Source organism: Micropterus dolomieu, linkage group LG17 (genome assembly GCF_021292245.1).
Source record: "Micropterus dolomieu isolate WLL.071019.BEF.003 ecotype Adirondacks linkage group LG17, ASM2129224v1, whole genome shotgun sequence".
Classification (NCBI taxonomy): Eukaryota; Metazoa; Chordata; class Actinopteri; order Centrarchiformes; family Centrarchidae; genus Micropterus; species Micropterus dolomieu.
In genome coordinates this window covers 10,159,635-10,185,185 of record NC_060166.1, presented here as the reverse complement: position 1 = coordinate 10,185,185, position 25,551 = coordinate 10,159,635, and the positions used below count along the sequence as shown (strand labels likewise).

Below are 25,551 nucleotides of genomic sequence, written 5' to 3'. Positions count from 1 at the left end.
AATTCTATTGATCACTTTTAAAGCTCTTCATGGCCTCTCGCCTTGTTATATTTCTGAACTTTTAGTCCCATACACACCAGCACGTACCTTGAGATCCTCGGGCAGAGGTCTGTTGTCTGTTCCAGAGTCTCGACTGAAAACTAAAGGGGACAGAGCGTTTGCTGTCAGGGCCCCGAGGCTCTGGAACAGCCTGCCCGAGGAAATCAGGTCGGCTGAGTCAGTGAACTCTTTTAAGTCCCTTCTTAAAACATACTTTTATAGGAGAGCCTTTCCCGATCTTATTTGACTTTATTTTATCCCTTTTATTTTATTGTATTTTACTAATTTTATATTAATTTTTCATGCTCTTATCTTGTTTTTTTTTTTGTATTATTCTTTACACTTGTTAAAGCACTTTGTAACTTGTTTTTGAAAAGTGCTCTACAAATAAGGATTATTATTATTATTATTATTATTGTGTCTAACAACGTCATCACAATCGCCACATTGATATGCAAATTAGGCGTTAACTAATTAAAATGCGCCAATTTGCACACATTTGACAAGTCACTGCAAGTAAATGGGATAAATAAAATAACTAAAGCATATCACCACAGAACTTCCCCAGTTATTGACTTACATCAAGAGTTGGCTATTATCCTCAGAAATGTGCTTTGTAAATATGCAGATTAGCTTGTTTTGGTTAATATATCTACAGATGCAGATAGACCAAGGGTATTAGGCTTAAAACCAACACCGTCTAAAGGTGTATTCTTGAAGTTTTATTTCCATAAGAAGTAAAGAGTAAAAGAAGACATGGAAGCAAAATAGACCAAAGTCTCAAAAGTGACCACTCCATGAAAAAGCGCCTTAAAGAGTAACTTGATAGTTTTAATGGTAGGCTCCTCATCTAATAACTCTCCATTCTAATACAGACAGCCCTCCCTCAAATGTGAAACTAAGTCCATCTCACCATCAGTAATTGTGTGTGTGTGTGTGTGTGCATGTGCATGTGCATCGTAAATGTAATATAATAGCAACAATAATAAAGTATTTGATCAATACATTAATTTATTCAGTATTCTGTTGCTTGGCTGTGTGAAGCTGAAAGTTATCTTTACTCATTTGGCATCTTGCTTGTGAAACAAAAAGTAAAAGTATTTAAATAACATTTATTTTAATTATGCCTGCAGCCCAATGACACAGATTAGTGTGAAGATTTATGTATTCCAATAACACCAAAAGGATTGAAACGATTTATTGCCTTGTGAAAAATAAACAAATTATTAATGAAACTATGTCATATACTTGAAACTAGTAGCATATAAAACATGCACATTGTGGCATAGTTTGCTTTTCTGTTGCCTGCTCCTATGATAAACCTAGTGAATACTAAAGAAGACCGTGGTCTCTGTGTGAAGTGATTATTTTGTAGAAAAGTAAAAATGTTGTTGAGTTAATATATTTGTCTTGTTTTAAAAAAATGCCCCTTTTTTCACTTGAGCCCCTGCCCACCAAAATGTCTGTGCATGTCCCTGCACCTAACTCATATCTTATCTCTAATTGGTGGAATTGGTGGGGTTAAAACTCTCCCCATGTTACAACCATAGCCGGTCACCCCTACAACATTTGCTTCTGAATTGTAGAATAAAAACAGAAGGTTTAGAAAATGTAAATACTTCAGGAAAGTAGGCCTACTGGTACCTAAAAACTGTGCTGTACAAGGAGGCTTAACAGCATGAGCATTCACGAGGAAAGTTATGTGAGACCAACTTTTTATTTCAACAAACATTTGCCTTCACTGACTCCCCCCTAGTCTGACTCCGTGGACTGTTGGCAGATATAGGAGGGCTTGGTCGGATCACTTGTGAGTCGGATTCTGAGCTGACTGGCGGATCGCCTGTCCCATTTGCCATGTCCTTCTCCAAAGTCACCAGCATGGTCTGCTTTAAAACTGCTTGGTATTTTTCATTCATCCGCTTTACTGCAGGTTCGTAGCTGCTGCACTGCACTTTCAGCTTTCTCATCTCCTCGATGAGCCTGATTTTCTCCTGGACGACGCGCTTATGCTGCATCCGGTGCAGGTCTCTGGCTTTCCGGACCCTCCCCAGTGTCTCAGCTGCGGCAGAGGCTGCCAGTTTGTACTCATCTCTCTCCCGCTGCGCGTTTTTTAGCTCGCTGTCCAGGCGCATGTTTTCACTGTGCACATCCGGTACCACGCCAACCCGATCTGGATCCACCAGCCCTTTCTGCACCATTTCACTCCACTCAGTCTGAAAACAGTCAAGTGTTTCTGCCATGCCCATTTGGAAAAGAAAGTTGCGTAGAAAGTCGTCAACAACCACGGCCTTAGGCTGCTGTGTGATGGAGGTTTCTCTGGCCTTGGGAGCAGCAGCAGCAGCGGCCTCTGCCCGGTCTTGGATAGCTCTCACCGTTGCCTCCAAATCTTCTTCCCCTTCTGTCAAACGCCAGTCATCTTCTAGAGGGACTACTTCATACTGAAAGTCATCGTCACTTTCAGCCGGAACACCCTCGTCCTTGTCTTTATTGTTATTTGTTGCGCTCATTGTTGCGTTTAGCACACCCAGCGACAGAAAGTTTGATGTTGCTATGGTGACGACTCGGCCGTTCAACGCGAGATTTCACTAGTTCACGTTTGCCCCAGTGTCACCCGTCACCAAACAATCATGGCGGACTACCGAGAGGCGCCCTTGGCCACACGGCCAAAAACACTGGACCCAAATGAGTATTTCAACCTCTCGCCGGAGCAGCGACGTGCCGAACAAGACAGGGCAGCACTACGAGCGGACCTAAAGAGGCAGTATCAGACGCAACTCAATAACCCGCACAGAAAAGAGCTCATTGTAAGTGGCTACCTCACAGCTAGCAATGTCACCCTTGAAAATGGCTCAGGCTACTTGCTAACGATTGCATGTCAATGCATTTAAGTCGGGCGAACCAAGTTTTGCTAAATCATATCAGTAATATAGTATACCGTTAGTGCAGCATAGTATGTGCCCTTTGTGTTTACATGTGGGACAGGCTTTTAGGGAGGTTTTACTTTTGATAAAACGGTAATGTGTAACATTAGCTTGCTAACTCTAGAACAAGGTTGATCACAGGTGTTGATGCTTGAGTATACTGTTAACGTTACAGTGATTTAAAACGCTTTTAGACAACATCAATGTCTTATTACCGACTTCAGTTGCTCTGGCATCCACAGTCACATTTAGCTAGTAACGTTATAAAGACTTGGACCCCAGTTCTATGTATTCTGAGAGGATTTGTATACTTTAAGCTGAACGACAGTGTCCACTAGTCAGTGTTACATTTCTCTATGGGAACGTTATATCTTTCAAGTCAAGGGCTTCAGTGTTGCTTTTAGTTTTTGCTTTTAGCAAACTCAAACATAATCTTTCCGATAATTGTTACACACCAGTCCTTTTCAATCTTGCAGCTAAACGGGCTCTAGTCCAGACTGCTAAATCCCCAGCTGCTCCAATATAATGCAATTAATCAGTTGTTAGCAGTCTGCATCATAATTGACATTCACCTGGCCAAAATATGCCCTATGTAACAACATACAACTGACTTTAACTTTGCCTGAAACTCCTCAACTTAATATTTACTTTATATATATGTACTAACTTAGTTAATAGTCATATTGTTATTCCATATTATGGTTCTACTACTGCCACTTCTGTCTATTCTGTACACATGATGAGCTTATTTCTTTACAGCAGACACTGTCCCAGAAAGCCATGACAGTGGGTAGAGGGGTGTTGTATGTTGTAAATATCGTAAAGTGTTTTTTATTCAGCTTTATTGACAAGTAGGTGTACTCATACAAGTAAATTGCATTGGTGTTTTTGTGCTTAACAATAAACATAGCAGGTAGGAAAATATAAGAAAGATGAAGGTCAAGTAATCATAAATAATATGAAATTGACAATATGTTTCAGTTTGCCTTAGTCAACACAGTGAGAAATCACAACTGTTTTGTATTATCATAACAACATACTATATCTTTAATACTCTTGTTGTAAATAATTGTTTGACCTTTATTTTTTCAACTGCAAAGACTCAGAGTGACATTCAGTTGCGTACTTGTGTCTTTACAGGAAGACCCTGCCCTGACACGCTGGGTGCATGCACGCACCAACCCTTACTCATACTTTAGGCCCACATTCAAGACATCTCTGTTGGGTGCGATGTTTGGAGTCGCGCCTCTCTTCGGCCTCTACTTCCTCTTCAAGACAGACAGGGTATGAGACAAGATGTGCTGACCTCTCTTTGCTTGATTATCACAGAGTGTTTAATAAATGGCCCAACTTATCTGCTGCTCCTTAAGCAGCAGGTTTAATAACTGCACTGCGCTTTTGCATATTTAAGTTTGTGTACTACAGATAAAGTGGCACATGTTAATGTCTTATCCAGAAGCAAAAGAATGTCAAGTATGGGCACACACATTGATCATTTAGGGAACTGTTTATTCACAGTTAGGCTGTTAAAAGAGGTGACAGACTAGAACCAAAACAACATAAACAAAATTAGAAAAAAGACTAGAATACGCTGTATGCCCACATATTGTTGCAGGTTGAAGTCCTTTCTTGTAATGAGTGCAGGTGTCTGAGCTTTTTCTATTCCCTGCTACTGTCTTCGTTTCATTGTATCTATCTGCTGTTATAGACTCATATCAATACTCACTTCTGGTGGTCAAAACATCAGTGATTTTACTTTATACAGCAGTGAACCACACAGTCTTGGCATAAGAACATGTGAAATTTTCCCATGTTACAGCACTAATATCAGTTCTCTTTCCTAATCTTATATCTAGGATAATCCTTAAATGTGATATTTGGCCGTGAATGGCATCATAGATATATCAAAAGCTATTTAGTTGAGCATGGGGACTCTTCCCTTTTAGGTGCGCAGTTGGTTTTCTTTTTTTGGTCACAGTTCCACTCACATTAAAAATGAATGCTTCACTTGAAATGCTGCTTCCTTTCATTTTCCTCCCCATTGTCATGGAGATTCACCCTCGCCAATAGAAATTCCAGCGAGAATTTGTTGCAATTGTCACACCGCTGTGCTATCATGTTCGTTTCCCTCTCTCCGCTGGGAGGACAAAAACTGTTTGAAAATCACAAGACGCTTACTCATAAAAAACATGCAGCCGAGAAAATGCCCGGAAGGTGAAGAGGGTGATATGACTTTGTTGCCATGGAAACTGTATTAACCCATCATCTGTTTGTTGTCTGTTTTACAGGACAGGAAGGAGGCGCAGATTAAAGCTGGAACCCTCGAGCGCAAGTTCAGTTTGTCATCATGAGCTCTGATGTGTAAAGACCTCCTTTATCTTCCAGTGATGCCAGTGCGTGTAGTTATTATTATACAAATAAAATCATATTGTCAAAAACACTGGTTTCTTGTTCATGGTTTAGATTGATCAGGTGTGAAGGGGAAAGAAATTACGATATTGTAAATGTTTTGCACAGTTTACATGTACACAGACCTTGTTGTTAGGGCATGCACAAGCAAGTATTTTACCATCATACTAACCAGTAGACACGGGGGCAGTGACAACAAGAGTGGATTTACATTTTAGTTCAAAATGTATGACTGACCTGACAGAAACTATTTATGCAGCACAGATGTGATTTATTTTGAACATGAGCAACAGCAAATGTTTGTCACACAAGTTTCAGTTTTTATTGTGCATCTCCAATCTTAGTTGTCTGCATTAAAAAAAAATGATTTTATTGCTCCTGCAGTTTCATCAACACACTTAATCAAGCAACACAAAGAGAGCAGTTCCACAGATACTGGCTTGATGGCACTGATGTTTACTAAAATGAAATTTTAAGATAAACAATTTTTATCTTTGTATGATTTAGTTATTACTCTGTTTTGCTACTGTTTGCTGGGCTTCCAGTTGGGATTAAAGTGGCTGCGAAGAGGTTCCCAGCACTGGTAGTAGTTCTTGTCAAGCCTCTGGCATGTTTGTAGTCCCCACTTGGTCACTGCCATACTGAAGGATGATTCAAACATGAAAGCCTGAACGAAGGAAAAGACGATGTTACAGGTATAATCACTCATGGCATTGACCCGGTTTCCAACTTTTTATATAATTAATTTCTCTAGTTGTATTTTCTTACCATGGTTCCCTCAGCCACCCTCTCAGGTTTGAGCTCAGCAGTGCTGTTCTTCTCAAAGCATTCGGCGTCTGGGCCGTGCGGGGTCATGATGCTGTGGAGGCTGGCCCCTCCTGGCTGGAAGCCCTCCTCTTTAGCTTCATAGTGGCCTTTGATCAGGCCCATGAATTCACTCATGCAGTTGCCTAAAGTGACAACCAAGAGGAGCTGTAACACAGCACTTTAACTGGTACAATTTGCAGTGTAAAGAGCATGCTGTTACACTGAATTCCACTAGATGTCCTTCTAGATATGTGGTGAAAACAGACAAAAGGCTCTGCGGTGGAGCCTCAGCTGAAAAGTGTCATACAGCAGGTTGATTGTTATCACCTACTGCCTTGACACTGGTTGGGTAAATGGATATGTTAGCTTCTGGCTGGCTTGTATCACTCCACGATAAGACTAAAATTATCATTTCTAGATAGAATTTTACATTTCCATTCAAAGTTGGAATCAAATTCAGACACGTCTTAGCAACCTATTCTCAAAATTCATTGTTTCTGCTTTCTTAAGTCTTCTTCTCCTCCCCTGCAAAATGAAACAAGGCATGTATTTCTTTTTGTGGTCTTACGGTGATAGTACGGTGGACGGAAGGTGTGGTCAGCCACACCCCACCGAGGTGGGAAGATGACAAAGTCAGCAATGGCCACACCTGGTCGTGTGGACTTGGCAGTCAGCACAGTAAAGATAGATGGATCCTATAGGAAGATTGTGAGTGGAACAATATGTTACTTTTAAAGGCGTGCTACAGAATCAGTGAATTCACTTAAAGAGCAGAAAGCAAAGAGAAACCAATTTGTTGTATGTATATTGAAAAGTACTGGAGTGTGTCTGGGTCCATAAACTCTCACCGCATGGTCAAAGGCCACAGCATTGATAACCATGAAGTTCTTCAGGTTGTATTTGTAAGGTGTGTAGTTTCCGTGCCAAGCCACCACATTGAATGGTGAGAAATCCTACGTGCAGAGCACACAACGAAACAAATAAGACAAGTCTACCCAAGCAGCAAACACAAAAGACTTCAAATTGAGCTTTTCACTGGGGAAAAGGAATAATGAATAATGTCTTTGTAATCTTAAATTCCCAGAGAGAGTACTTCTTGACATAAAGAGAAAAAAAGCTGGTCATAATGAAAAGGGTTGATTGTGAAAGAGGGTGTACTTCTTTCATTCTTTCTTCTCTTTCATTCCCCCTGTTCTTTGTGAAACAAGGCTCCAGGTATTATGGGGTAATTGGCTTCACAATCAAACTTTCCCAAACTTTGAGCATTTTGACGCTCAGTTATGGGGGGAGGGAGCAGCAGTTACAGTGGGTGCAGAGATATTTCTTTATCTTGATTGTTAAAACCACAGCAATTTTATATAGTTTCTCTGTTCTGATAATGTCGCTGTGAAAAAGACATTCAATAGCAGCTCTAGAATCAATATAGTTCATTACAACTCAAGCTGCCTCCTGAGTGACCTCCTTGCTCCTCACGCACACCTCCACACATGAACCGCTTATACACACTAACAATAAAACCTCACGCATGTATACACAAACGTGTGCTTTAGCAAATTGAAAAACATTACATGAATAATAAACAAACAAAAAAAACACAACCACACACACAATTTACACTAAGTTAGTTACCACACAAAAAGACTTTTGGGAAACCCATTCCAGGTAATCTCTTGGACAGTCATCTGTGGTAACGCCACTCCATTCGATTAAAAGGGGAAAAATGGAGGAGAGCAAGCACTTGCACACACATGCACAAAACACCCCACAAACATATTGGCCCAGTCAAGCAAATAATAAGTTAATTTGAGCAATTTCAGCACTCCGCGGGGGAACAAAACAGCAGGACCAGACGGGAGCAGCAGCATCTTCCCTGTGATGAGGCCCCGCGTCCCCCACCTTATTTTCTAAGCCCTGCAGCCTCACCCTCCTGGCTCTGTGAAAGGGTGGACACCAGCAAAAGAGTGTCAGGTGCAGCCAACAGCCTCCACCTCTGACACCCAGCACATAACTGAGGGCGGATACTCAAATGGAGGCAGCGAGAGAGATGGAAAAATGTTTGTTTTGCTACAAAAAAAAGATAGCATCCTGCCCTTGTGTACTTCCTACAATGAATAATAACAGTGTGGTTTGACATGGTTTCCACGGTTACAACCCCCCAACCCCCGCCACTGACAAACCTCTCCTCCCACCTCCTCCAAGGTTCAGTAAAAAAAACTCCTGTCATACATTATGTGTCGATCCAATTATGCGCCCAACAGGACATTTCGGGAGGGGCAGGATCGTTCCCTGAGTGAAATATGGTGAAATTAATGCTTAACTTGGGAAAGATTTTTCCTACAAAGCAAAGCTTCACAGGTACACTGTCTGTAACTCCGGAATGCCTTTACTAATTATGAGTGATTAAGACTCATAAGGGAGTCGAGGCGGAAACCTGCTGAATGGATAACAGCTAAGGCTTTGATATTAAATCATCAGGGATGGCAATTCAATCTGCAGGAGCAGCTAATGGAGCATATGTTTCACTTGAACAGTTTCCTGTTCATCGTTGTTTGCGGTTCGATGGTGTTTACTGAAGCAAACACAAACCTAAATAGGGTAATAGGGCAAGTATGCCATATGTGTGGGCCCCTGTCATATAGTGTCTGTTATACATGTGAGTGTACTGACACACACAAACTGAAATGTCACAAAAAAAACACCTGTTTGCAGGCGAAGAGCTTTCCTTGGTACTTGTTGATGATGGTGTAACCTGTGGCAACCTTGCGATCCTCGTACCAAGCAACTGGGCACAGGAAATCTCTTGGGTTGGCCAGACCATTGGCTCCTGCAAAACATACATAGTCATACATATGCAGACACACACACGCACATATGCAAAAATTTAAATCTTTATAAACAGTACTACAGCCACGCTAGCAGCTCTGTGAGGCTGTACTTTGGCATGACAGTACTTTGAGCTAAATGGTAACGTCAGCATGCTAGCATGCTCACAATGACAATGCTAAGCAGGTGTAATGTTTACTATGTTGTATGAACCATTTCAGTTTCGCATGTTTGCATGCTAACATTTGCTAACCAGCCCTAAATCTAAAATGCAGCTGAGGCTGATGGGAATTAGTTTTGCAACTATTTGATCATAAAGCATTTCTACCAAATGATGGCGCTAGATGAAAAGTTAATGGATCACCAAAGTTACTACTAGTCATCCTGAGGGGGACATTCATTTATTCATTGCAGTCCATCCAATAGTTGTTGGGTTATTTCAGTGCTGGACCAACCAACCAACTGACATTTCAATCTCTTTTCCATCTTTAGTGCCACACTGCTAGCATGGCTAGAAATATGACAGATTTGGGAAGAAGGTGAAAGAAAGAAAGACATGAGGTTGGTGTGCAGAATTCAGGGAAGGATGAATTGACACTACACGTATCCATACTCACAAACATACAAACACACAACATACAAACACACACCTATGGGTCCCAGGTCAGGGAGCTCAAAATGGGCTCCATACACCTCCAGTATGTAGCCTCTGGTTTCTCCAAAAACATCCACACTGAAGCGCATCCCTTGCTGGACAAAACACATAAGAAGTGGTGGTGAAGGGAAATTTAGTGCTTTTATGAATCAAATGTAGTATGCTGTGTTTGGGAAATCACATGCTGCAACCACAAATCCCAGTGGTCAGGCTTTCTGTAGCCCAAACCTCTTTCCACTGTTCTTCATTTTTACAGCCACTTTTGAAAAGTACTAAATATGTCTTTCTAAATATGGTAAGTGGGGTGTGGGGGCAGCCACAGTGGTAGATTTCTGTGTGAAAACCAGGGAGATGAAAAACATAGACCTCACCTGGATGACACAGATCTCGTTCGGCTCGACCATCATTTTCCCAAACTCTGTGGTGATCAAGATCTCACCCTGCTGGGGGACTAGAGAGACAAACAGACAAAGAGAGGCAGAGTAGAGAAAATTTGAGGGAGAAGAAGGACTGGGATTGAGCTATCATCAACAGAAAAAATAAAAAACATCAACAGCCCATTTTCTCACCAATCAGAAAGTCTCCGTCGGAGTTGTTGAAGCACCTGGAACAAGAGGGAAAAAAAGATAGAGCTTGGAGGTGGTCGTAACCACAGATGCTTGTAGCCATTTGATATGTGGAAATTCATCTGTTTGTTACATGATGGGACACATTCGCACACAAATACATGCTGACCTGTCAGCCATGGAGGTGTTGCAGGTGTACACGTGGACGCCAATGCCATTGCGAGATTTGGCATCCCCAGCGCCACAGACAGTGTGCAGACCCTGCAACATGCAGGTGCACAAAATCCCAAATCAATGAAGTGAAAATCAGCAGCTTTAATAAAACAATAATGTAGAAAAATAATGAGTTAAACTCACAGCCACAAAGTCCACTTTCTTCTCTGTAGATTTGGGAATGGTGAACGGCAGCCATCGCAGCTGTGAGAGAAACCTCAGTCAGAATCTATTTATACAATATATACAGAGAATTTAAAGGAATTCATTTGCGCAGAGAAGCCCTTAAAACACATTTTCTCAATCATCTTCTTACTATAAGTGAAGGGATCCTACATGAACACACACAATGTTCTGCCAAAGCAGTGGTTATTCCACATAAGAGATTTCTGTACTTCTTGTGTTTCTTATTGCTTTTTATGACTGGTTTGAAGTGGACGGGGCTCTGCTAGAAATGTTGCTTAGGTCTGTTCACCAATTAGCAACATTTGAACAGAAATGCGATGACAGTTGTGGGTTTCTTTGCTTAAATTGCCAAAACTATCAATCCAATAAAGACCCACACAGTCCCAATGAAGCAGATGAGTTTTGAGAGCTAAAGGAATAAGGATCTTGACATTTAGCGAAACATTTTGGTGGATTTTGGCAGAGCCAGGCTAGCCGTTTCCACCTGTTTCCAGCTAAGCTAAGCTACCCAACTGCTGACTGTAGTTTCATACTTACTGTACAGACTTGAGAGTGTTGTGTTAACTTTAACTTTGATTTAATTGTGAGTAATTAATGTTATAGAGAAGCTGAAAATCTTCCTTTTGAGCTTTTATATACCTGGTTAGGGTCAGGCTCAACCTCATTCCAGTTGTCTGTTAGATTTCCACTGGGCACTGGGGTAAAAGGCTTATGTTTGGCAGATGGCAAGACACGGTAGAACCAACTGGACAGAGAAAAAGAACCAGTGTTAAGTCATGTCTTATTTCTGAGCTCTGTTTGGTCTTAGAGTGATAAGTAAACTGATTTAAATGTCAGAAACAGATGAATACCTCTTCTTATTGGCTGACCGTGGGCAGGTGAAGGCAGAGCCAGAGAGCTGCTCAGCATAGAGGCCGTAGGGACAGACCTGAGGATTGTTCTGTAGAGACATAATATAAACATTATACAGACATAATAGGGTGTTAATACTGTGTGTTATGTAGGACTGGAAGGTGTCTCTGAAGCTCAGGTTTCAACAAATGTTAAAATTACAATACAGGGAAGTCTTAAAACAGGGGGTACTGGTAGATTTTGACTTGTGTGGTCATCATCTAATGTTGAAACAGTCAAATAATGATGATTGAGTCAATAGATGTGCAGAAGGAAAGCAAGCTGGAGCCAATTATACACCTCTTGGGATCAGATTTTCACGTTACCTGTCCCTCCGGTAAAGATCCAGGACAGCGAGGGTCTTCAGAAGAGAACTCGTTCCCAAAACCACTCATGTACTGCAAAAGAAAGACAAACATCCAACACTCAAGTTAAAGGCAGGGTAGGTAGGTTTGAGAAACTAGCCAGAAACTGCTGGATTTTGAAAGTATCCAACAGAGAAAGTCCCACCCCCTCCCTTCTGGGCTCCTTCCAAAGCCACGCCCCCAAAACACATGAACGCGCGTTGCCGACACCGCAGGAGGACGAGGACAGTGTGACCAGCGGAGAGCAGAGGCTCACATCAGGGGTAAGAAAACATCTAACTTTATTATAAAAATAAACAAATAACCCGGCTGTTAGTACTCACTATCAAGCTAGCATGTTATTGTTGGGTAGGTTTAAAAAGACCGAGTGTTAATCAGTAACGAGCTGGCTAGCTAACTGTTAGCAACAGGTAGCTGTGCCAAGAGCTGCGGTAACATTGGGCAGAGCTAAAAACAGGCTGATACACATTTTCCTGTTTCCATCAGTTACACAACACGAAGGTGTATTTCGTGTTACACTCATAACATGTACGTAGTTTTGCATGTTAGAGCTTCCATGGTGACAGCATTATTGTCTCTGATGAGGACTGCACCCCAGAGCCAAGCACAAACCGGGACAGGCCCGGGGTCGAGGCAAAGCAGAGGAGGGAGGGCTGCCGGGGTCCGAGGAAGAAGAGGCAGGACGGGGAGGACGAGGTGCAAGCTAAGGAGCACATCTTCTAGGACCTGTGTCGAGCCTCACGCTCCAACAACAGCATATGAACAGGTATATCTATACATATATATTTTAATATTAAGTCTATTATCTCCCAGTGTGCTTGTCTCAATGTTTCTCTGGTGTTTCCCCCTAAGCCCTTTGACTGTCAAAAATAAAGTGCTTTATAAATGTAATCCATCACTATTGTTATTACTTTTTTATTATCGTTTACTGATTACAACAACTCAACTACAGCTCTGCTTCAGCCATCGGCTCATCTGTGTCATGTACATTGACCTGGTGTGTAATGTGGACACAGAAGTCCTGTTAGAGAACAACAAACCCCCGTTAAATAAAAATATCTGATCATGTTGATGAATGTTCTTTCCAATTACACCGATCTTTCCAATTTGGGTTCTAACAACTATATGTTCCTTTACAGGCCAGAATCTGAAGACTGTGGACAACATCCAGACTACAGTGTTTCCATGCACCACACAAGGCTGACCTTCCAGACCCAGGACAGAGTAACAGACAGTTCAGTCAGGCAGCATACAGACGGTTTGTAGTGTGGCAATGTGGAGCACTTGGTCACAGAGTCGTGATACTAAGTTGCTGTTTCTAGAAGATATGCAACTGTTCTCCTGATCCACCAGGACAATACAGAGGTTTAATCCTAGCAGGGTGTAAAATGTAATGTCACCAACTGCTACACAAATAATTCCCTCCACTATGTGAATGAATACCTGTACATCATTTTATGCCCAGGAGGGTAGAGAAAATACAAAGGTATTTTTCCCTGTTCTTGATAATATTTTTATTATTTTTTAAATAAAACATTGAAAATGATAAATGCCTTTTCTTTACACTTGCAGCCTAAATAATCAAGTAACTACATTTGTGTCTTATGTCTGAAATAATGACATCCAAATGTGGTATAACACTTGTTTATTGTTATTATATACTACTAAAACTACAACCTATATCACAAATAAATCATTTTAAAAACATCAATAAAAATAAGTATATACAGGAAGGGACAAGCTGTGTCCAGATGTATCAACTGATTGTGAAGACAGTTCAGACTTTACTCGTAGCATCGTATCGCTGCTGTGGAGATGATTAAATATATCACAGTCACCTCTCTGACATGATTACCACATTTCAAAACCAACCATATTACTTTTTGTTTTATATTTTGCTGTATCTAGCAACACAGTTGGGGCAGGGACACCTGACTGAACCCCAATGTTGACGGGGATCATCAGGTCTCCTGGTTCTGCTTCTAGGCATCTCCTCAGTAGCAGACAACTGTCGGAGGAGGAGGATGGCACTCTGGAGGTCTGCGATGTAACTGTAGTCCTTCTCCACCTTCAATGAGTACAAGCTCCACTTCCTGGACTTTTTGTTATACACCTTGATAATACAGAAAGGAGGATCAGCTTAGTGAAAGTTTCTAACACCTGACATTGTTCTCTTATAGAGTAATTAGTAAACTATTTCCACATAAAATGCAATCAGTAACAATAAATCAGCACCATCTATCTGTATTCCTCATACTGTAATATTTTTTGACTCATCACTTATAAATGTATTGAGTAAAATGCACAAGAGTACTGAAAATGCAACATACTGAATTGTGTCATCATCTTTTCTCCTGGCTGGTCTGTGGACACGGTGGTTGTAATCCAGGCCAGCCAGCATGGTCCGATCCGATCGTGTGTGCGCTCCCAGGTCCTCCAGTGGGCGCACGCCTCCAAGTTCAGCTGCCACCCTGGGATGGCCCGCACCCTCTTTCTGCTCCGCCAGCGGTTCTGGTGGCCCTCGATAGAGAGGGACTGTCGAGCCTTTGTGGCGGCTTGTGAGGTGTGTGCCCGCGCCAAACCCTCCCATCAACCGCCCGCCGGTCTGCTTCGCCCCCTCCCAGTCCCCGGTCGTCCCTGGTCCCCCCAGCTCAAACGGAAACACCACCATTCTCACTGTCGTTGACCGTTTTTCTAAGTCTGCCCACTTCATTCCCCTACCCAAACTCCCCTCCTCTCTGGAAACTGCCTGCCTGCTTGTCGACCACGTCTTCCGCCTTCATGGAATCCCTCTGGACATCGTCTCGGACCGGGGCCCCCAGTTCACATCCCAGGTCTGGAAATCCTTCTGCCGTGCCTTTGGTTCCACTGCCAGTCTCTCTTCGGGCTATCACCCCCAAACCAACGGACAGACCGAGCGGGCCAACCAGGACCTGGGGGCGGCACTCAGATGTGTGGCGTACCGCAGCCCCACCTCCTGGAGTTCCTACTCCCTGGAGGAGGAGGTGGCCGTCCCCTCTGTGCAGGCCCACCTCAGGCGTTGCCGCCGGATCTGGAGGGATGCCAGGGCCGCCCTTCTCCGCACCGCGGCCCGCAACCGCCAACTGGCAGACCACCACCGGGCCTCTGCACCCACCTACCGGCCTGGGCAGCGAGTCTGGCTCTCCTCCAGGGACCTTCCCCTACAGGTCCCTTCCAAGAAGCTCGGCCCCCGATTCATCGGCCCCTATCCCATTGAGGCCATCGTTAACCCCTCTGCAGTACGCCTAACCCTCCCGTCCCACCTGAAAGTCCACCCCGTTTTCCACGTCTCAAGAATCAAGCCTGTCGCCACCAGCTCCCTCTCCGTACCAGTGGCAGCGCCTCCCCCTCCACGGATGATTGATGGTCACCCCGCCTACACGGTGCACCGGCTCCTGGACGTGCGGCGTAGAGGTCGGGGATACCGCTACCTAGTGGACTGGGCCGGTTACGGCCCAGAGGAGCGCTCCTGGGTTCCCTCCAGCCAGATCTTGGACAAGTCCCTCCTGACTGACTTCTACAGGGCTCATCCTGACAAGCCGGGTGGGCCGCCTGGGGGCGTCCGTTGAGGGGGGGGCCCTGTTGTGGGGACAGCCCAGCTGACGGTGAGTGTCCTGGTTTTACTTTTTTTTTCTCACTTTATTTCACCCATTGTTTTGCTCTGCCTGCCTCCCTGTGTTCTCCTCTTCTCTCCCTCGGCTCCTGAGCCCAGCCAACTACCTACACCTGCACCTCATCAGCCACCTCGTCAGCCTGCCACACCTGCCAGTAATCAACCCCATCCCAGCCTGTATTTCAACCCCGGTTCTCCACTCCATCCTCGCTTGATCGTCGTTGCTCCTTACCCGGTGCCACCTCTACGTCCAGGCTCTCATGTTCCTTGTTTTTTCTCATCGTCCCTGCATTTTGTCGCTCCAGTCTCTAACCCTGTCTTTCTGTCTGTTTTCCCTCCCAGGTTCACTCACCCTCGTCATCCGTTCAGTCGGCTGGGCTCATCCTCCGGTCCTCACCTCTCGGGCTTCCTCCACGGCGCCCTCCCGGCTCCTCCCTGCTCCTCGCCTCACCACCCTCGCCCGCTCCTTGGTCCTTCGTGCCCGCGTCCCCTGGCGTCCACCTCTCCTCCCTCACCTCTTCCTTAGCCCCCCCGTGAACCCTCAATAAAACCTCCTTCACTCTGAGTGCTGCGTTTGGGTCCTTTCTGTCCCGTCCCCTAACAATTACACTAATTCAAAGCAATGTTTTGAGTATGGTGAATTACCTTTTAGGCCACAATTAAACGCATTTCTAAGTGACATGAACTTAATAATTGTCAACATGAATGCAAGTATTTAAGTTGATCCAACATAATGTTTTAAGTTAGGTGAAGAAGCTTTTTGGCCACAATAAAACAAATTTCTAAGTAACATGAACGTAAAAATTAAGTTGATCTCTGCAAGAGTTAAGTTGTGTGTTAGCGAGTTATCTGTAGTATTTCTTCTCATCTGAATCATAGTCTAATCATGTTTAGCTAACGTTAGCTAACGTAGCTACTTTATAAAGTTTATAAACGTAGCTAGCCTACATGCTAACCAGAGCGGTGGCTAATGGGTAGTCCCATATTAAGTTAGCTTGCCAAGACGTTTTCCCTGGCTGCCTGGCCACCTATTACTCCCGAATTTAAGCCTACTCAATCAGTGACAGGCTACAGCTACTAGCTAACTTTACCTCGGCACACAGACTGTACTATCAACACTGCTCAAATTTCAGAGTAAGGACTTCCAGATTTCAGTATTCGGTTACAGTAGGCTATCACCAACAGAATCCTGAGCGAATGCAAATATGTATAATTAAGCTTAAAATGACTTACCATTCAACACATTACACTTCAATGGGTTTCAGCTGTGGCCCTGTGGTCACTCGTCTGCCTTGAACATGCCCACACATGCAAGAGAGGGAAACTGTGGGCCGTTTAACGTCAACAAATTGTATTTTAAATTAAATTATTTTTTGATTAACTGAAAATGTTAAAGTTTGACAAGTCATGATAGTATATTGAATCAATAGGCATAATTTGTGTGTCGTCCAAGCTCAATAAAATAAGAAATACAAGTAAAAAGTCGAACAGTATCTCAGAACCTGATTTTTTATTTCACAACAATATATATATTTAGGTAATGACTAGAGTGTTGGCTTAGAAATGTAGCGAAGTGAAAGTAAAAAGGTGCAACAACTAAAAATACTCAAGTAAAGTACAGATACCGAAAAAAACTACTTAAGTATAGTAAGGAAGTATTTGTACTTCGTTACTTTCCACCACTGCAAAAGACTTGTCAAAATGTATCTCCACAAAAACTAATCCTCAGTTTCACTGCTCATTCTTAAGCACCAGTGTTAGTGAACAATTGGATAAAATATGACATTTTATAGTGGTAATGAAATGATAGGGCTATCAGCTAGCTAACATCAGATGGCTCATATAAGTTAAAGAAATACTAATTATGAAACTCTGAATGCAGCCAAGTGTCTCTATTATCTTCTTATGTACTGGACTTACATGAGCAGCTGCAAGTGATGCAGGCAGACAAAACGCTCAACTAACATCAAGGTTAGGAAGTGATATGGTCCATTTTAGGAGTCAACCCCGTAATGTGAATCATGATCTGTAGTGCAGAGCAGGTTTGTGTGTCTAGAGTGCAGAGCAGGTGGAGAAAATTAAGTTATCAAGTCAATTTTAGTTACTGGAGACAAAGTTACTGGAACTTGAATTTTGTTGTAAACCCATTAACAATGACATTTGTGTTAAAATTACCAGCAAAATTAAGTTCATGTAATTACCAACATTATTATTTAAACTCTGGAGTGCAGGACCAGAGTGCGGCAGCTGGGAGACATGCAGGTGAGCCGGTGGAGCCGGACAGGAGAAACAGAAGAGAACAGCAGACTGCTGCAGCTCAGGAACAGCAGATTGCTGCAGCTCAGGGGCAGGAAATGACTGCAGCACAGGCACTAAAGACTGCTGCAGCTCTGTGGGAACAGGTGTCAGTTGGGCCTCTGATGGAGAACCATACCTTATAGAAAGATACCTCAAAGCCTGTTGCACACAGTTTTGAGAAAACAAGTAGTTCAATCTGGAAACCATAGCATAATGGTGCACATGGTTTTCAAATTGAACATGCCCCAGGTGTGTACATGGGTGGGGAAAGGAGGGAACATCTGAGGGCATCTGGTGGACAGTGTGAGCATGGTAGTTCTGAGAAGTTGGAACTAGAGACGCGGACAGAGAGGCAAACTGTGACAGTAAGCCCCTAAATATATTCAAATTTAAACATTCCTCATGTTACATGGGGCCCCCTGAGGGTCACAGCACCTCAGTTTGAGAACCACGGCTTTGGTTTCTCTGTCACCTCTTTGTACACAAGCCCAGGAAAGCCTTTTTGTTGGCTATACACCACTTAGGTCATTTCCCAGTGAAAAGAAGACCAAATTTAATTTCATCACTGGATGGTGTGGATTCAAATCTGTGCATTGTCGTCCGTTTGTATTATTTTTTTCTCCCTCTAGATAACGCTGGCAATATATTCACTGCCTCCCAGAATAATCCTTAACAAGCAGAGATAGTCCAAGAGAAAAGTTCCTTTGAGATAGGCTACTCAGGAAAATTGAAAAAGTTATTATTAATCCTACTGCCCGGCATGACCAAAAAAAAAACAAATACTCGTGCACACACCCACACACATGCCACACACACCTTACAGACAAACTGAAAGAGTGAAATAAGGATTTATTTCCCCCTGTGAAACATGTGAACATTCTCTCTGGCAAAATGAGCCACGTCACTCAGAGATATTTAATTTTAGTGCAGGAAGAAATGAGAATATTTGACATTTAAACAGCAGTCTTTCTCTATGATAAGGAGAATACTGGGGTAAATGTCTTACCATGCCCTTATATTAAAGTATGTCTATCTATCCTTCCCCCGTTTTCTTAGAAATTCAAACTTTAAGTCCTTAAGCTAAACTAAAGCCTATCCTTTAGTCCAGGAATATCTCGTTGATAAGCAGCTGCAAAATATTCAGAAATGTTTTTGTTTATTTGGTGAACCAAAAAAGGTGAATTTTAAAGTAGAAAAAACAAAATGTTCAGATATCTGTCAAGATAGCCTACATTGGGCTTATTATTATTATTATTATTATTATTATTATTATTAGGGTGATATGTTAGTAATACAAACTGATCCTCAGGCAGGTGACAAAAACATGTATTTAAAACATAGTGAGTTTACAGTGACTTAATTGTATGGCATTTTCATTTCTACATTGTAATTATAGTTTTGTTATATGCACAAGTGATCGATATTGAGTTTATTATGGCATTGTAATGGCATTTTAAGATTAATAGTGTTATTATAAGCATGCATATGCTAATTGTTTGAATGTCACGTGTTCTGTTTTTAGGTTTATGGAATCAATTAAACAAGATGGTCAACGCTTTCCAAACGATTGTTTACATGGATCCCTCCTCAGCGTGGCAGGCTGGAGTGGAGTGGAGTAGGCTGGGATGCTCCATAGATAGGAGATGGGCGGAGATGATAGGGGAGGGCCTGAATCCATCTCTCTCCTCCCTGTGACGTCGCTCGGTCTCGTCCCGGGGTGCGCTGCTCTCCGGTCCCGTCTCAGCAGAAACCACTTTAGTTGCTGCTTCAACCGTCCACATAACCTGCGGTCGACGCGCGCGGTGCTGTGCGGCAAGGTGCTTTGCGGGCACCCGGCGTCCTTCTACTCCACGCTGCCTGTCTTGTCCCACATATCAGTGAAGTGTTTCCACATTCTGCTGAAAGAGAGAGGAGAGAACCTCAGGCGTTGAGTAAAAGGGAGAGGGCGGAAAGGAGAAGGAAATAAAGAGAGAGAGAGAGAGAGAGAGAGGAAAAAGAGAGTAAGAAAGATAGAAAGAAAGACAGACAGACAGAAATAAAGAGGAGAAAAGAGAAGAGGAAAGAGGTCGCCGTAGTCCCTCTCCTTCCCGGGGCTGAATCTCCACCGAGAAGATGCTGAGAATAGCCGGCGTGTTGGCTGTAGTGGCTCTGGGGTTGAGCGCTGCTCACACCAAAGGTACGGTAGGTGAAGGGCAACTTGCTTGCTCTGTGGAGTGGGCATCTGCGAGTGCGCTACGGCTTTATTATAGGTGGACATGGCCGGAGAGGCTGTGTGTGAATGCAGAGAAATGTCCATCTTAAACAGACAACTGATTGCTAAAGCGCTGATAACAGTCTGTCTATGTGATTGATGTTTTTTTCCTCCAGAAGATGACTGTTATTTTCCTGCAGCATTCCTCTTAGGACTTGTGGAGAATAATTAGGCTACAGCCCCTAATAGCACTTGAGGTTATTTGTTTTATCTTCTATGGTATCCATGCAGCAGTTCTATTGAGATTGAGAGTGTTTCTGTTGTATTCAATACTGAGCTTTCCATGACCTTATTATAGCCTATTTTGGAGGTTAATCTCATCTGGCATCACTATAATATTGATTGAGGGACTTGCAGTTTTGTTGTCATAGCATCCTCTTCTCATTTGTTGCAACTATATAATGGGCTGGATGCAGAAGAACATGGTCTTTCCTGTTAAGGTTTGTTTGTAGCTGATAGGTGAAGGAAGGTAAGAGGAAAGCTGAGTACATAGCCTACTATGTAAAGTTATGTGTCAAAACCTGCAAAGAAGTAGCATTTAGGGTCTTCCAATACCTTTGAGCATATTTTAAATTAAAACAGTGGTGTTATTAGTGCACATGTGGCCCATAAATAGCATACTGTGGCTTTAAAGACAACACCCGTGTTAAACAGAATTCACACAACTCACTTCTGGACAGCGAAGTCCAGATTTGAAAGCATGAGTATCAATCCCAATGCTAAAAGAAATACTAAAGATGATTATATCCTTAAGAAACAAATCTGCAATTACTGCAATGACTGTGAATGCAGACTTCCTCCAGAGGCAAAATGACAGCATCGAGATTTACCTACAGGAATTTGGGGATATTTGTTGTGAGAGTTTGCACTTGTAATTAGTACATTTTGCAAATTTACCTTTAAAATTCTGATCAAGCCATCTGAAATCACTTGCTTTACATGCATATGTAAATTACCATTGGTGGGATTTATCAACAGGCTAATTTTATTTTATTAATTCAAATTAGCTCATTAAAATTCCAAATAACACGACAAATAATCCCCCAAGCCACAGATATTTGATAATGACATCCAGATGTCATAAATGTCTGCCATACTGCTGGCAGTTTTGCTTCACAGCTGAGCTAAATTTAAGTCTATCAGTATCCCCATTGCAGTGGGACCGCTCAATTCTCCAGTGAGCTTGGCATGTGCCGTAGGTAAGCGGGTAAATGCGGCAACAGGTTCGTGCTAATCAACTCCCTGTAGACCGATGCTGGCTTTTATGCAGTGAAATAACAAGGTGACACCTGTCAGTTTCGTTTGGCAGCCAAGAGACACCACAAGTGTGATAAGTTGTTTATCCTCCTTGCCTCCTGAGTCCTGACACACGAAGGGCCTCCCTGCTGGTCGGCTGGCTGGCTGCAGCTGCAATCTTTGTTATGTGTGGAGGGAAAACATATGCTAATAGACCTGCTTCAGACTGTGGCCTGGCCCAGAGGTCAATCTTTTGCCTCATATGCACTTTCATTTTAATAGGATTTACTTGCAAGCAACAATGGGGTGACTATGCTGTGCTCACACAGGCAGGACAGTTTGTTACCCGTTTGGGGATATCATGTATTAACCTGATAAGTTCATATATGTAATAGAACAGGAAATAACAGGATCGTTGCATTGTAAAGAAGAACTTATTATTGTTTTTTGTATCCAGAGCATGACTGTGAAGTAAACAAAATTACTGGCAAGTCAATTGGGGTTGACAAACTAAGCACACGATAGTTCTAATTGATTCCCCAGGGTCTCTGTACAGTGCAGTTAAATCCTGGAGAAAATAATAATAGTCTATCGTCTCCAGGATCTGTTGCTACACTAACCATCGCTGCCTTTCCCGTTTCCTGTCACAGTTGGCAGGAAGCAGAACCCATAAGAAGCAACCAGCCTAAATTATTGTCCATTTTTCCCCCTGAATCAGTCTCTCTGTTTCCGTTTTGAAATGACAACTGAAATAGTGTATTTGTGTCAAGTGTGGCAAAGGATCCGCCTCCGTAGCACCCATTTGCGAACCTGTTTTCCAGATAACTTTGAAGCACCGCCACTGCTGTCATTTTCTGTTTAGCCTCCGTTTCATTTCAGGAAAGCGTGGACGTGCAACTCCCTTTAATCACCGGTACCCTGGAATCATCCATTCAGACTTAGAGTACCGTGTGTCTCTAAATGTGTGTGCATCTACTTAGTATGTGTTTCAGAGTTGTCAGTAATCAGAGCTTGACGAGCTAACATCCCTTTGGCGTGTGTGCGTGCGTGCATGCGTGCGTGGGATTGCCTGTATATGCACGGGGAGAGTGATAGAGTGCAGCCAACATGTTGACAGCCGCCAAGTATGCAAAAATGGGCGAGGAGGTGATGTCGTTTACAAAGGAATTATTGCATTCGCAGATACATGCTGTGGCTCAAACGATTTCACTGGGACCGACCGTGTCGCCGCTCGACAGGGAGAATCTTCTGGCAGCGAAGCAGAAAGAGCTATAGAGTTTTTGCCATTGCTGCCCGGAGCCCTGCTTTTGTGTAATTCCAAGCAATATGAACTCTGAATTTAGATAGCTCATTACCAGCACACTATATTTTAATTCAGCTACCCACTGTGTGACTCTTTGTTGGTGGAACCTCTTTGCTGCTTTATTATATCCAGATAAACACACTGTACATTTTTCAGTAAACATGCAAACAGTTAGAATGTAATATTCAGCCTTTGGAAGAGGCCTCTTGGTAACAAGCTTCAGGCTGTGGCTATAGTCTGATGTCTGCGTGTGAAGTTGCAGGATTAATTGAAAGGATAGTTGGTCTTATAATTTAAGGTTTTCTATATAGGGCTTCTGTATGTGTGCCTGGGTGTGTAAGTCGGGGCTTTTGTGTGTGCGTACAAGGGATAAAGAAAGCCAAGAGGATAGTCATTTGAGGATCCCATTAGCAAATAAAAAAGGGGGGTGACAAAAAAACACTACCAGATTTATGTCCCCCCCTTTGGAGAGAGGAAGTGCATTATGGGAGCACTCTATAAATCCTCCAACGAAGCTGTGACACAGGATGAAATCCTACCCGGCCTCGCCACGGCCAGGGGAAGCAGGGCTCAGCGACATGGAGGAACATCACAGATTTTTTTTTTACCAACACTTGCTTTGTCGTCCATTTTCAAAGCTTAGCTGATCTCAGTACAGCCCTGCACCATTTGAGAGGTAGGAGGGCTTAGTGGCAACGGCAATGGAGGGGCGCCAGTCCACTGATCCAAGCGCAGTTCTACAGCCATCAGAGACAAAAGATAGAGCGAGTGAGTCAGGGGGGATAAGTTTAAGCAATCGTCTTCAAACAAGGAGGAGACGGAGGGTTCCTGTGATCCTGCGATTACTGATACTGGATCAAAATGAAGCTCTGCAGCAAGCCTCTGCATCACACAGCTCCTTACAGCATATTGAACCTGAACTGAGCTTTTTAGAGAACAAATCCTGTTTTCAGTGTTAATAAGAAAGCTTTTCCTTTCTGCCTTATTGTTAAGTACAGGAAGAGTGTTAAGTAGTGTTGAGTGGGTGTTTCCTTGTAAACATACACAGAAAGTCACAAATCCAAGTAAGTTTTGTCCCTAAAAGCTTCTATAAGATCTTAGTGTGCTTATCTAACTTATTCCACAGATCCCTATACACACACATCTTCCTCCATCTTTACTCTATATACAGCACTGTTTTTTCTACCTCCGGTATTTGTGTCTCTTCCACCTCTATTGTCTTTTTAGATGTGTGTGTGTGTGTGTGTGTGTGTGTGTGTGTGTGTGTGTGTGTGTGTGTGTGGGAGGCGGCGGCGACGGCGGGGGGGGGGGGGGGGGGGGGGGGGGGGGGGGGGGGGGGGGGGGGGGGGGGGGGTCACTGTGTGTGTGTGAGCATGTAGTTCAGCAGATACTGACTGAACACCGTGAGCACCTTGCAGTGAGTGGGTGTCTCATCATTCTCTTCCTTTATTTATTTATTTATTTATTTATTTTTGGTGTCTTGGAGTGGTCACAGCTGACCGTACTTGGCAGCAGATATTCAGACAGCCAAGGCCCATTGATTTGCCCTACAAAGTGTGTGAGTGTGAGAGAGAAATGGAGAGAGAGAGAGTTTGATCAGCGGCAAGGCCAGAGTGGGTTTTGCAGAATAAATGTCTTTTTGAGGTGTGTTTGGAGAGAGAGGAAACGGCTGAAAAGGGAAGGGAAATAACTTACAAAACAAGGAAGAAAATGAAAAAAAAAAAAGATAGGGAGTAAAAGAGAAAAGAAATTATGATGTTAATTCTTGACCTTGGAAACAGCAGATAAAAAGACTCTCTCGCCAAAATTCATTTAGTCCATTTAGTGACTGCATTTAATCATATTACATGCTGTTTAATAACAGATGACAGATTTTCTGAGAACTTCAAATCTCTGTTAGCTTAAAATCTAAGTAGATGTTTTAGCCTACTAATTTAGCGAGTGTATTTTTGCTGAACTATGCATGTCCACTGTTGTCACAAGTGGCAATGACTTGTAAATACTAAACTTAGTATAACAAGAGCATCTATCTAAAGTTAGTTAACAGTGGCCACCATACATTGTTGATACCAGACTAAGTAAGGCTATTCCAGAAACCTCAGAAATTTATTTAATTGATCAATGGTGCGTGTTAGAGGACACAAGTTAAACTTTTTAATTCATGTTTTAGGACACTGGTATAGTGAGCCTACTTTTGCTGAACAGTGGCTTATGAGTTATAATTTTCATTTGAAGAGAATGAACATGATACACTACATGGTCAAAAGTATGTGGACACTCAAACACTACTCCCTATATGTGATTGTTGAGCCTCTCTTTCTAAAACCATGGCCATTAATCTGCTGCTTTACCAGCCTCCACTCTTCTGGTTTCAGGCTTTCCATCAGATTTTGGAACATGGCTGCAAGGGTTTTCTCCCAACACTGATGTTGGATATTAAGACAGTTGGTGTTTTGCTTTTTATGGACCTGGCCTTATGCGCAGAGGCACTGATATGTTGAAACAGGAAAGGGGCCTTCCCCAAACTGCTAGACGTACTCTATTGTCCAAAATGTCCCTGTATGCTTTTACATTAAGAATTCCCGGTACAAAGGGGCTGAGCCCAAACCATGGAAACCAGACCCAGACTGAAAGTCTACAAAAGTATAAGGACAGGGTTTTCCACATACGTTCTCCTACTGCTACTCCTATAATTATCCCATTACTGTACATGAAAGTTGTCAGTGGACCACAGTTACAAAATCTAATAGCTAACAGAAATATATTAGACAGGTGACCACATGCTTTGGGCTGTTTATTTATTTTTCTAAAGTTATATGTTCTATGTTTCATAGGTAAAAATCATTGAATTAGATTAATATATACAGTTACTTTCATCTCACTTGGACTTTCTAGAAATCATTATGTTATGATGCTGTATGTCCACAACTGCATGTCTTTGTGTGTGTGTGTGT

General features: G+C 42.8%; 3 protein-coding genes across 3 annotated transcripts in view; 2 read left to right on the top strand and 1 right to left on the bottom strand.

Moving 5' to 3' along the window:
* The first annotated feature begins 2,204 nt into the window (after positions 1 to 2,204).
* ndufb4 (NADH:ubiquinone oxidoreductase subunit B4) lies at positions 2,205 to 5,400 on the top strand. Its single transcript, XM_046074153.1, has 3 exons — positions 2,205 to 2,843; positions 4,101 to 4,244; positions 5,249 to 5,400. The coding sequence occupies exons 1-3, from the start codon at positions 2,667 to 2,669 to the stop codon at positions 5,309 to 5,311; spliced, it is 384 nt and encodes a 127-aa protein (XP_045930109.1). The 5' UTR covers positions 2,205 to 2,666; the 3' UTR covers positions 5,312 to 5,400.
* Positions 5,401 to 5,666: 266 nt separating this feature from the next.
* hgd (homogentisate 1,2-dioxygenase) lies at positions 5,667 to 11,998 on the bottom strand. The gene is made up of 13 exons (XM_046074152.1): positions 11,837 to 11,998; positions 11,471 to 11,559; positions 11,259 to 11,364; positions 10,578 to 10,637; positions 10,390 to 10,481; positions 10,224 to 10,258; positions 10,026 to 10,105; positions 9,650 to 9,749; positions 8,876 to 9,000; positions 7,025 to 7,129; positions 6,745 to 6,871; positions 6,138 to 6,319; positions 5,667 to 6,036 (listed from the first exon to the last, which is right to left on the bottom strand). The coding sequence occupies exons 1-13, from the start codon at positions 11,927 to 11,929 to the stop codon at positions 5,893 to 5,895; spliced, it is 1,338 nt and encodes a 445-aa protein (XP_045930108.1). The 5' UTR covers positions 11,930 to 11,998; the 3' UTR covers positions 5,667 to 5,892.
* A 7,921-nt stretch (positions 11,999 to 19,919) lies between these two features.
* Positions 19,920 to 25,551, top strand: part of LOC123986046 (calsyntenin-2-like) — a 279,612-nt gene continuing 273,980 nt past the window's right edge. Inside the window, exon 1 of the mRNA XM_046074108.1 lies at positions 19,920 to 19,983. Coding sequence (XP_045930064.1) covers positions 19,920 to 19,983 — 64 coding nt within the window. The remainder of the gene's footprint in view (positions 19,984 to 25,551) is intronic.